Source organism: Neomonachus schauinslandi, chromosome 1 (assembly GCF_002201575.2).
Source record: "Neomonachus schauinslandi chromosome 1, ASM220157v2, whole genome shotgun sequence".
In the NCBI taxonomy this organism is placed as follows: Eukaryota; Metazoa; Chordata; class Mammalia; order Carnivora; family Phocidae; genus Neomonachus; species Neomonachus schauinslandi.
Window position 1 is genome coordinate 146744581 of NC_058403.1, and position 13094 is coordinate 146757674.

General features: G+C 49.9%; 1 protein-coding gene across 2 annotated transcripts in view; it reads right to left on the reverse strand.

Moving 5' to 3' along the window:
• Nucleotides 1-13094, reverse strand: part of LOC110594314 (myosin VIIA and Rab interacting protein) — a 339915-nt gene that overhangs the window by 71253 nt on the left and 255568 nt on the right. For both annotated transcript variants that reach the window (XM_021705851.1, XM_021705850.1), the window contains exons 4-7: nucleotides 10007-10087; nucleotides 6176-6273; nucleotides 5877-5957; nucleotides 3306-3449 (exon numbers count right to left, since the gene is read on the reverse strand). In XM_021705851.1, the coding sequence (XP_021561526.1) occupies nucleotides 3306-3449; nucleotides 5877-5957; nucleotides 6176-6273; nucleotides 10007-10087 (404 nt within the window). The remainder of the gene's footprint in view (nucleotides 1-3305; nucleotides 3450-5876; nucleotides 5958-6175; nucleotides 6274-10006; nucleotides 10088-13094) is intronic.

The window sequence follows — 13094 nt, forward strand, 5'->3', positions numbered from 1 at the left end:
GTGACGAGGCACATTTCTGCATTTATGCCCTCTGCTTATCACACCAATGCGGTGCAATAAAACTTTCTGGGGTGATGGAAATGTTCTGCACTGTCTAATACAGTAGCCGCCAGCCAGAGGTGCTACTGAGCACTTGAAATATGGCCAGTGTGATAGAAGACTGGATTTTAAACTTTATTTCATTTTAATTAATTTAAATTTGAATAGTCACTTGTGTCTTATGGCCACTGCGTTGGAGAGTGCAGCCCTAGGCCTGAGAGATCACTGAGTCCGCTGATCTCATTTTATAGAGGAAGAAACTAGATCAAGTGTTTTGGAAGAGGAGAAAGGTATTCAACTCCCAGCGCCACCAATCACAAGCTGTGGGGCCTTAGGCAACTTATGGTAAAGCTTTAGCCTCAGTTTTCTCATCTATAAAATGGGTCCAATAATACACGCATCTGCACCTTACGATGAGGAGTAAAAGAAGTAACATGAGATGGGCAAATATAGTGCCTGCTCCTTAACCGGTCCTTGTTCCTGTCCCTTCCCCACATGGCCTCATGTGCAGCTGGAACTGCAGTCATCATGCTGCACGACTCAGGGGGCACCGCTCACACTGGGTTCTAGGTCAATGGTTGTGCAATATGGCAGCCTTGGCCAGGGTCAGTCCCCCTTAGGCCCTAACTCCGGGATGTGGTGCTAGCACAGACTCTTTCACCACAGGGGACTGGGGCCAAGTGCAGGCCAGGGGTGGGGAGAAAGCACGGGCTTAGCCCCCAAGGGTGAGGCACTGCATGGAGCATTGGAGAGGATGACCCTTGTGCCCCGGATGTACCACCTCTTGAGGCCCCGGGCTGGCCCTGCCATGGTGCTGGTCAGAGGGAAAGGGCTTGGGTCCTGACCAAGGGAAGTCAGGCTGGGGTCTGTCCAGGGGTCAAGACCCAGGTGTAGCATCAAATGGAATTCTGAAGACAAGAGAGATAAGGACGAAGGGAGGAAGGCATGAGACATGGGGGGGAAGTGGTGGGTCAGGGGCATCAGGAGGCATCCAGTCCTTTCCTGACGGCCCTCTCAGGGGCCTGGGCTGGCAGCTTGTCCTGGCCAGAAAATAGCCTTTCTAAACAGCTAACTAATCAAGAATTGGTGGTTTCTTATCACTGAGCGCTGGGTAAGGAACAGGCTCTCCTTGCAGATAATGTTTTTTAAGAGCTCTCATCACACGGCTGTCTTTAAACCAAACCAGGAGCTACAAATGGCCTTCACAAAGGTGTGGATCCCAGTGTTTTGCTGATACCTTGATCCATAGAGTTTCCTTCCTTCACAGGTATCCTGGAAGCCAGAGGGGAAGGGTTCAAGTCCAGGCCATGACTAAATCCCCACAAATCAACGTTCTGCTATCAGGTGGTCATGGCCCTGTATTGAGGAACAGTTGCCATATGCCCAGCATTGAGCTGGCCCATCGCCAGAACATACGTGGCCACTGACAATGGGGGGCTAATGATATTGGCTGCTCAAAAGGGCAAACTGTGCCAGGGACCCAGATGGATGCTGGATTTCTCTTTATGCCTAGATTCAGGCTGCTTTATTTGCGGCAGCTCCCATGAGTACAAGCCTGAGTGGAGAAAGACAAAGCATTCACGTCTCCCTGACTGATAATGTTGATGAAAATATGCTGTTTACATATTGCAAATCACAGTGTAGGGAGAACGCACAAGGAGAGGCCAGGAGGGGACTTCTTTGATCAAACATCAAAGTTAAGGATGAAGGTATTAGTAATAGGAGCCAGCAGATAATCTTGTCCCCTCTGTAAAGTGCCAGGCCCTATGATCTGGGTGGTTAAAGTGTTATTTGAGGGGTGTATCAATGGCCTTTCTGGGCTTTTCTCAAACTACAGCCTCAAGGATCTCTCCCACCCTCTCCTACATAGGCAGATTCAAGCCCAGGGAAGGTGGACATAGCTTGCAAAGCACTGTATACCAGAGATTCCAACGATGCCTACAGTGGGAGACGGACTTCCATTAGGCCTTATTCTATATAAAAATCTAGAAATAAATCATATTCTGCCATTTGCTTCAGGATAAGTAAGAAATGCATCCGTTCTCTCTCCATTGATGTTGAAGCCAAAGTGATAATTGGGGTGTGCAGGAGGCAGGCATTTGGCAAAACAGATTTTCTGGTGAGAAAAGGAAACCCTGAGAGGGCTTGTTTTAGCAAAGCGAATGGGAATCCCGTGTGACCCTGACCTGCGCCCCTGGCGTGCCTGCGTCCCAGGTGGACTAGGGTCTCTCCAGCCCCCCGAGGGGCTGAGTGGGAGGTGCCCCTGGGAAGCATCACAGCTGCTTATTTTAAGCTGCTCTCGGCCAGTGCTTGACAAAGGGGTGTGCAGGAAGCACCTTGCTGTCCTCCTGTGGAAAGGGGGGGTCCGCTGCTGCTGTGCCCACTGTTCAGACTTGTTCTAGAGCCCACTGTCCCACGTCTCCAGTGACACACAGAGTGTCTCCAGCCTTGATGACGTGGCAGGAATACCGTTTCTAGGTTGAACCATAAGCATGACAAGGAGCCCCCCTGAACATCTGGTGAGAAAACAGGCATTTCCTATCCAAGAGCTTCCCCATGACACAGGAGACAGGAGCAGAGCGGAGGAAATGCTCGGAGCCAGGAGACCTGGGTTCTGGTCCTGCCCCACCCCTCAACTTAGTTCCAGTGGCTCAGGCTAGGGCGGCCTCAGTTTACTGCTCTGTAAAATGCGGAGAATGCAGGATGCCCTCACGTGGATCTAACGAAATAATATGTGTGAACTCCCTGTGCACAGAAAGTCTACATAGAGAAGTACTGGTCATATGCCGAGCCTGGGGGGATTTGCACCTCCTAGAGCCCCCCAGAGCTGGCTCTTTCGGAAAATGCTTCCGAAGGACTCCCCGGAAACAGGGCGACACCGTGGATGCAGCCTGCGCTCTCAGCGGCAGGAATGGGTTCGTGAAATCTCTGAATGACAAGCTATTTGAAGGTCATGGGTTTCTCCCTCCTCTGATTTAAAAATGCCTGTTGACACCTTTATTTTTCCTAAATGGGTCTCGGCCTCCATATCCTCAGAAGCCTGTCTGTGTTTACTCCCCTGGTCCCCTCTGGCCCCTCACACACACACTTTCCCTGTGTCTCACCCCGCCCCCCTTCAGGTACCTTTACCCTGTCGGCTGGACACACGAGTCAACTACAGATGGTCGAGAGTGGTGACCCCACGTCTGCAGGGCACTGGCTCTGACCTGCGCCTGGGCAGGACACCTGTGCGGGGTGGGGGAGGGGGGTGCTGCTTGGGGACTCACCCAGAGGGTGGAGGAAGCTAGGGGGCCTCTTGGGGGCGCTGTGGTTCCCTGGTCAGCTGCCTCCGCACTGCAGCTCTGGGGCTGTGACCACTCAGGCTCTTCTTCCATTTGCTGCTCGCCTTTGCTCTTCTGTTTCCTTATGATCTGGGGAGGGGGAAAAAGGGGGCAGGTTACTGGTCAGGCCTTCAGGTGCCATGTGGAGTAACCGGGACGATCTCTGGGATGTTTTTTAGCCGCATAAGAGCTTAGTTTCAATAGCATACCAGCCTTTTCCAGATCTGCCTTAGGGCAAAACAGCACAACTGTAGCCCTCCACATTCTACAGCACTTTACAGTTTATAAATAATCCTTATATGATGCCAGCAACTTCTATTCAGTAAATGCCGACCACATGCCAGACTGTTGTAGGCACTGTATACGCTGGACCTCATTTAATCCTCAAAATAATCCTAAGAGCTATGGGCTATAACTCTCCTCATTTTACAGATGAGGAAACTGGCTCAGAGAGGTTATCCGTGAAGGCTGCACAGCTCGTAAAGAGTGGAGCTGCATCTCGAACCCACAGTCTCTGGCTGTAAACCCTGGTGTTACGAAGCATTGGCAGGGTCTGGGAAGGGGGCAGGTGCAAATGAGCCATGAGCTGATAGCTCATTTGTACCACTTGCTATGTTGGGCGCAGCCATATGGAGAGAAGGGATCTATCCGTACGGCGGTGTCTGGGCTCCCAGCTTCCTACAGGCAGCTGAGAAAACCGCTGAGCCACCAGTCTGGGTGTATTCTTCAATGTCTCTGTCGCCCAGACAGGGTGAGAGAGCGGGAGGCCGGGAGCAGGGAGAGAGAGGAACTGAGGTGCCATGCCCTGGGGCGGACTGGGGCCTGACCAAGATGTACCCCACCTCCATGGTGGGGACCTGGCCACCAGTGCCCACTGGGCTCTGGGATTGCTGGGGACTAGTCACATCCCGTGCCAGGCAGCTGCACAGGTAGGTGTCCGAGCCCCGACGGTGTGTGTTGGACAAGTGGGGACAGATGACGTGTTTGCTTGGTTCCTAGGTCTCCGGCTTAAAAGCAGCTGAATCTGGACTGAATGTACTTTGAACTGTGGGTTGGATGAGACATTTGGGGGCTCTCTGGGGGATAAGTGGGGATCTTCTGTATGCGCCATGCGGAAGGCACATGGATTTTGTGACCAAAAGGGAAGACTGAACTTGTTCATTGCTCCCTGCGTGCGGTCCTTTGTCATGTGACTCTGCATCTGTCCCAGGGCGGGGACGGTAAGTATAAGCCCATGGCAGTGGGCTGACTGGGTGCCTTGGTTTGGTCAGTGACTCGTGAGGAGGGAGTGGGTAACCAAAGAGGTCAGGGCTAAGCCTGGGACTTAGCCCACAAGGCTGTTTGCTCTTGTTCTCCAGTGCTCCCATCCTGGCTCTGAGCAGCTGCTGTGCTTCCCTCGGGGCCCCAGCATGAGCACACAGCATGGACTCGAGCCCAGCCCACCGCTTGAGCCAGGAGCACGGATGTATGAGCCAGAAAGAAACCGAGGTCTCATAAAACATATATTTGGTCTTTGGCCCTGGTTCCTGGCACAGAGCTTCAAAACTTTGGGAGTGTCTTTGTTATGCTAATGAGCTGACTCAAAGCTGGGCACTCTCAGCTCCCCCCTTCCACCTCTGGGGTCGGGGAGGGACTGCATGCACCTGGCTGGGGCAGACACCAATGCGCTGGGAGGGCCGTGGGCCGAGGGAGAGGGCACGGAGGTCTGCACGCCCCCTCCCCGGGCCTTGTCACCTGCGTATCTCTTCATCTGGCTATTCATTTGTATCCTTTATGATAAACCTATCATTGGCAGTGCAGCACTTTGATGAGTTTTGTGAGTTGTTCTAGCACATTATCCCACCTGAGGGTGGTCATGGGAATCCCTGGATGGACAGCAGTGCAGTAACTTGGGGATACCTGCCACTTGTCACTGGTATCTGCAGTGGGGGCACTCTGGTGGGGCTGAGCCCTTAACGTGTGAGGTCTGTGCTCACTCCGTGTAGATAGTGTCAGAACTGAACTGTAGGACACCCAGGTGGTGTCAGAGACTTGCCTGTGGCACACAGAAATCACCCTTGCTCGCAGCCAGAGAGTTCTTCTTGACAGTAATGAACGGATATACCATGTAAGGGACAGCTTAGGGCATGGAGGTGGCAGGGGGTGACTGCCAGGGCAGCAAGAGACTATTTGAGACGTGTGAGAAGAAGACGCACGTAGGCACACACGCGCAAACACGCACAAGCGGGAAGGCCAGGAAACAGGAAGACGGTGAGTAACCTGCTCAGTGCTGAGTTCCTGGCTCCCTACCTGCCCACTCAATCCCTAAAGGCAACCACATTGGATCCTTCCACTCAGATTTTGCAGTGCATTGCAATCCCTCTGCAGTGGCCCCCAGAGCACAAAAGGGAAAGGTGACGAGGCACAGAAATGGTGCCCAAGACAACAATGGTGCCCACAGTTGCTCCTCAGCTGGCCCAAGGCCCTGACCCAGGCCGGGGTGGTGAACAGCATCGCGGGATGCCCGGGCCCACCTACCTTCTGCAGGATGGTTGTGGCCAGTTCCTCGGTCAGCTCCTCCTTGTGGTCCCGCAGATAGCTGGCCTCGTTCTGCTTGTCCTGCGGAGGGAGGGAAGAGAATGGCCGCATGCTGTGGGTGGGTCGGGGGACTTGGCGATCACTTTCTTGGGAGTCCTGACTACAGATGCAGGGAGAGGGTGGGCCCTGCTCTAGACCAGGACAGCCACCAGGAGGCTGGTCTTCCAACAATCTGTACTGTCTTCTGGTGGCCAGGACCTTGACCCACACCTTCCCCCAGCGAGGACAAGGGGTCATACCAGACTGTCCCCATAGGCTTCGGCTTTGGAAATTGCCTCCTCGATGGCCTCTTCAGCCACCCGCAGGGCAACAGCCAATGTGTCCATCATGCTGTGTCCTAGACAGGAAACAGAACACAGACCACTTTCTGAAAGGGAAAGACAAGTAAAACAACTGTTCCGCTTTGGTTCTTCTGTGTAAGTCTTGCAAGGGCTGGGGCTAAGTTCCCAGTGCTCACCATGGTGCACCAGCCCTGGCCCTTCTCCCCTGCCTCACTGTCTCCTCCTCACCCCCAACCCCAGACACAAGAAATTGTGATTCTTTGAGAGCCACCATCTCTCTCTTCATGGCTCCTGTATCTTGGCCTTCTTTCCTCTCGTCCCTGCTCTGTACCTGAGCTGGTTCCTGGGGCCCCCAAGGCTTGGCCCGAGAGTTCTTTCTCTGAAAATCCTCCTCCGATCCCTCCTGTCCCCACCTTGGCTGGATGTCCATCCAAGGCTCTGGGGTTGCTTCCCACGGAGCCAGAAAGACTGCCTCCCAGCCAGGTCATCCTCAGAGAGCACGACTGGATCACACGCAGTCCCTCCTGACATGCAGAGTGGCTTATAGATAACTGCACTTCTAGAAGGGCTTCATATAAAGAAATAACGGCTCTTCATCTGCTTTCTCAGATGAAAGTTATGTGTTATTTTGTGCATTTCAGGTATCACTGTGAAGATAGGGATGAAAATTATCCAATGTTCTAAGGGCACTGGACTGTACACATGGTTTCATGCAAATATAAAACCCAGGGAAGCAATGTTTAGACTCTAAGCAGATACTATTAATAACAGCAACACTGGCCAACCTCACTGAGCTTGACTACCTGCTACCAGGCCGAGCGTCACGTGCATGGCCACAGTTCATCCAGACCACAGTCCACTAAGTGGGTTCCATCTGACAGACAAGAGAACTGAAGCACAGAGAGGTCAAATAACTTGGCCGAGGTAACTCAGTGTGACAGGAGGAGAGATGAGGTTTGAGTCCAAGACTCTGTCTGCAAAGCCCTTGATTTTAACCACAAAAGTGAGACAAATACAAGCTCACATGATTTAAAAAAATAATGCTATTGTATTTTTAGCAAGCATATATATATATATATTTTTTTGCAAATGGCAACAGGTGGGAGGAAACATCCCCACGTCAAAGGACTTCTGCAGGTGACAAAATTCTTTTTGGAGCCGAGTACTTGGAAGAGTTCTGCTTCCCCAGAAACTCGATCTTTGCTTTTTACTAAAGTAAGAATTTTGATCAATCCTCCCTTCGTTTGCCCCAGAAGCCCGACTCACATCAGGCCCAGGAGCCCAGGACTGCAGGGGTCGCCCGGCTATGTCTCCTTCGCCCAGATTGCCACTCCCCGTTTCCATTTATACTCTCTTACTCAGGCATTATTTAACACACGTAAACCTCCTGTAAGCTGCCTGAAATTCCCTGTAGAGCGAGACTAGTTGTAAATACATCAATTCACTCACTAATCAATCCCTCAATTAAAAAAAAACTTGATTCAAGCTTCTTAGGTTCCTCAAGACACAACTGTGGACAGAAAGTGGCATCTGGCAAACATAATAAAATCTCCAAAACCAACCCAGTGAAGCTCGGAGTGATCCAGCAAGTTGACGGGTCCATCACAAGCTGGCTGTGATGATGGTCACGTCAGGGCTCTGCGCACCTCAGGGTGGCCGACTGAACACGCAGTTTCCCCAATGTTTCTACAGGTACCGTCTACAGAATTGAGGCTGTCATCACACCAAGTGCTCCCTGGAGATAGACACTGTACCTCCCACGTCTCTTCTTCAATATACCAACCAACATATTTTTCTCACAAGTCCTCGCTAGCTCTGTGAGGCTCCCAGTGACGCCCCGATGGAGAAGCCAAGTCCACGCTCTCCTGTGCTTCCCACGCTACGGGGTGAGCAGGCACTTATGCTAAGAGGCTTGCGGAAGGGCCTGTGGTGGGGATCGTTCCCCAGTGCCACAGATCCCTGGCCAGGAAGAGCCTGGAGCCATAACCCAGAGGCTCTGGATGCTACATTCATGACTTCTGGATGAGGGTGAAGTGGGGCACTGAAGATGTTTTGGCTGAAAGTGAAGGTTCAGGTTGGTGCCGCAAAGGGAATGACTGGCAGGGGTGTGGAGGAAGGAGAAGAAGGTGAGGCAGAATGACCGAAGCTCAAAGGACCCGCAGACAATGGGATGGTCAGTTTTATGCATCATCCTGGCTGGGCTGTCGTACCCAGTGATTTACTCAAACACGAATCTAGGTGTTGTTATGAAAGTATTTTGTGGATATGGGTAACATCTACGATAGCTGACTTTAAGTAAAGGAGATTGCCCTTGAGGTAATGCAGGAGGGCCTCAAGTACACAGTTGAGAGAAAAGGCCTTACGAGCAAAAACTGAGGTTTCCCAGAAAAGAAAGCCTGTCTCAAGACTGAAACATTGGCTTCTGCCTGAGTCTTCTGCCTGCTGACCTACCCTATAGACTTTGGGCTTGCCAAGCCTCACAATTATGGGAGCCAAGTCCCTAAAATAAAATAAATCTCACACAAATAAATCTTTGCATGTGTGTATGTGTGTGTGTGTGTGTGTGTGTATGTGTGTCCCCTATTGGTTCTGCTTCTCTGGAGAATTCTGGTAGATACGGATGGTCACTGAAGGTAATATCAATACAGGGGAATTGTGGGCAGGAGGCACTCAGGTGACAGGGGTCAGAATAGAAAGAGAAGGACAGAATTGGAGAAAGAGCTGATAGGAGCTTGGGTGACTGGGTTGAAGTAGGGGAGGAGGGAGGCTGAGGGAAAGGGAACTCTTGCCAGGGGACCTAGGTGGCTGAGGAGCTTGATTAGGATGTGCTGAGGTTAGGATCCCTATAGGATCTACAGGGCTTGATGATCAAGTTTTAGAGATCTGAGTCTAGAACTCTGGGCTGAAATCAGTGCTGGGCATTTCAGCTTCAGCAGTGAATGGAGGTGCATGGAGCCCACAGGAGTGTGTCGTACCGTGGGGAGAGTTCTAGGTGGCAAGGATGAAGGAGGATGGGACCTTCTTGCAAAGGCACCCAAAGGAGAGAACAGAGAGCATGCGGAGGAGCTACAGGGCCCCAGGAGCAGGTGACTCAGGAGGCTCTCAAGGTACAGCACTCCACCTGAAATGGTGGAGAAGGTTTTATTTGAAACCAGAAATTTGTTTTGCTTTTAACTTCTACTCTGAGGGGACTATGATATTGGTATAAAGAGGTAGAAGTGAATCAGTACATGATACATTCTTTTTTTTTTTTTTTTTAGATTTTATTTATTTATTTGACAGAGAGAGAGCTAGCGAGAGCAGGAACACAAGCAGGGGGCAGTGGGAGAAGAAGAAGCAGGCTTCCCTCGGAGCAGGGAGCCCCATGCGGAGCTCGATCCCAGGACGCTGGGATCATGACCTGAGCTGAAGGCAGACGCTTAACGACTGAGCCACCCAGGCGCCCCTGATACATTCTTTATATGAATATTTTAATATGAACTACACAAGTGTATTCATTATCATATTCCAACTCTGGAAGATGGAGTTGGAACTGGAGCTCACCAGGTGATATAAAGTATCCAGGGGTTGGGTAGCGAATGCACTGCTCTCGGCCACACCTTGGCTATAATCACCAATTCTGATGATGGATTCACACGAGAAGCAATAACAAGAAGACCCCTGGAGACTCCCACCCAGTAACAAGTGGTTGTGTCTAGCGGTTACATTGCAACTGGGAGACCCCGAGTTTTTGAAGGTGTTTCTATTCCTCCAACTTCCCACTAGCTGCAAACTTTTAAGCACACTTACCTTCTGACTGTCTATAAAATGTTGAATCACTGCCCGAAATACTTCCTTCATTCTCCAGGTTTGCCTCGAAAAAGTTTCCTCCTAAAGGGAGGGAGGGAGTGAGAGAGAGAATGAGATTATCACAGGTCCCCAGTGAGCACTGGTGCACGGTCACAGCCCTGGCAGACCACCACGACCCACTCTGATGAAGTCAGCTTTGCAGATATTTAGAGAATCACTGGGTTCCACAATAATGTTTCAGCTTTTGATCAGCCACCTTTTTATTCTCACAGTGATTCCTGGTGTAACATTGCTGCCTCCCTCAACTTTCTTCCAATACCTTCTCTGGAGGCAATGGGGAGTCAAAGAGAGAAGAATGGATTGAAGCCAGAGAGATGTAAGGTCGTCACTTCCTGGACCTGCAAAGTACTAGCTGTGTGACCTGGAGCACGTTACTTAACCTCTCTGACACTTGGCTTCCTTACTAGAAAGAGAGAAAGAACAAGAGCTCGTGATGCTGTGGGTTTGGTCTTTAGTTGCTGTCTATGGCACTGACCCAAACAGTTGCTTTTAGCTATTGATTTAACTGTCACCATTCTCTTCCATAGAATGGAGTCCATGTGAAACAAGCCCAGAGTGAGACAAGGTCAACCCATGGCGTTTGATCTTTTAAGGCCCGTTGCCTCTCCTTTGGTCTTCTTTGAATCGAACGCACAACCCTAATCTTAATTCCAGTCTCGGAAGAGCAGTTGGCTAACCCCTTTTTAAAGCCCTTTTTCAAGTTGGGGATTTTTTTTTAATTATATTTTTTCATGTGTTCATTCATCAAATGAGATCTCTGCAGATGGGGATGATGGATGGTTTTAAAGTCACTGTATTGTATTCCCTGTACCCAAGATAGCACCGAGACAGCAGGTGGCTCAAGGAAAATGTATTGAATTGGATGTTGATGGAAAACACTTTTTGATAGAACCAAGAAAATAAATATGGGTCTATGTGCCTCAGCTCAAAAGGGGGCAAATGCCATCAATGCTATGTCAAACTAAGCAATAGGCCTTCAATACATAAAATACATCCTGTGCTTCCTTGGATGGGCTTCCTTGGATGGGAACCCCAGGGGTAACTGCTGTAGGTATCTGAGGCAGGTTTAGTAGATGTCTACCTTTATGAAATAGTCTATTAGTGTGTAGCCTGTCATGGCAACTCAGTCTGACCACATACCATTCTCTGTGTTTGTGTTTTTTGACCAGGCTTTCACTTATTCTAGCTCTGTGACCCTGAGCCAGTGGCTTTGTCTTTCTGAGTCTCAGTTTCCTCACTTACTTTTTAAAAAATTTTATTTTATTATGTTATGTTAGTCACCATACAATACATCATTAGTTTTTGATGTGGTGATCCTCACTTATTATATAAGGCTTTAAGAGAAGTCATCTCTGCAGACCCCAAGCTATAGTTCCAAGTGCAAATATTTCCCTTTAGTGTGGCTACATCCAACATGCATTCATCCATCCAGCAAAGAGTCTATGAGCACCTACTAGGTGCCTGGCTCTGGGCTGGGTGTTAGGGTATATTGATGACCAAAGCCAGAAATCCTCACTGCTCTGATTGGGTGCTTCATAGTACAGTGAATGTGTCTAGCAGGGACAGTGAGTAACCAGCCAGAGGGGGTGGGGAGGTGGGAGAGTGTCTGGGGCAGAGCAGACAGCTTGCACAGGGCAGGCTATGGGGACAGCAGGTGCATCTGAGGACCTAAACGAGAGGCAGTGTGGCTGGGCTTGGAGATCAGACCACTCAGGTCATGGTGACCATATCATGTTTTGATCTTTATTCCAACAGCTACATAAAGCCAGTAAAGCTTCTATGGAGGTGATCTGGTCAGATTTGTGCTTCCAAAAGTGCACTCTGGCTGCTGTGGGGAGAACAGCTCAGTGAGAGGAGTGAGGAAGGGCAGGAAGCAGAAGCCCTGAGCACAGCATGCTCTCTGGAGTGTGCCTGCCACCAACTGGGAGGAGCACCGAGGCAGGGCAGGAAGTGGGGGAATGTGCAGAAATGGTTTAGGAAACACAGAGACTCAGGCATGTTTACCAATCAATAGGAAGGAACCAGTTAAAAGAGAGGCTGGCTCAGCAAGAGGGAAGGGATGTGTGACCTTGAGACCTTCCTGGAAGGTGACAGGATCCAGTGCAGTGGTGCATAGTGTCTGCCCTGTGAAGAACGAGGTGAGGTCCTCTGCAGAGAGAATGGGGGAGGGTGGAGGGGAGTATGAGGAGAGAGATCTGCAAATGTCACTGGGAGACTGAGCTGCCCAGAGGACAAGCTCTGGTTCTGCATGATTTTAAATCTTCTGGGACACCACTTCTCCCTGTTTCTCTTGAAATTCACAGGTGGGAGCTTCAGTGCTATTTGGGAATGGCACAAAGCGGTTGAACTGTTCTGGAAAGCATGACGTGGCAGTCAGATGACATCGTCATGTCTTTCATGAGTTGGAAGAACCTCTGATGTCACAGGGCTCAGCATTTTCAAAACCCATGTTTGTCAGTCAAATCACAGATGAAAGATGCAATAGACCCTTTCAGGAATCATGTCAAAAATAGATATAGAGTGTTCATGAATAAAAGCAGGGTTTATTTCTCCCATTTTATTTATTTAATACTAAATGAAAGCATATGCTATTTATCCAACTGCCTGGAGATTAAGTATATTAATAATGACCACTTTTATCTTTTCGTGTAGCGCTTCTTTCTAGGGTCACTGTTAAAAATGTCATGCTGAGTCTACTGGAGGTACCATGTGAGCACGAGTTACCATTGGACACTTTATTTTTTAAAAATGTACTTACTTATCTGACTTCTCCACTGGAATATTGGCTCTCAGATGGCAGGGTCTTGCTTGTCTTGTCAATCTTAAACCAGATGGGCACAGAGTAGGTGTTCAATAAATGCTTACTGAATGTTTATTGAAGTAATGAATACAACTTAGATTTACCTGATGGAACTAATGGGTCTCCTTTCAGGCCTCGCCTATCCTGTCACCCGATATGGGGTGCAGGAGGAGTAAGCCTAGCTTGGGAGGGCCAGAAGGACAGATGGCAGTGCAGGGCATGCACACA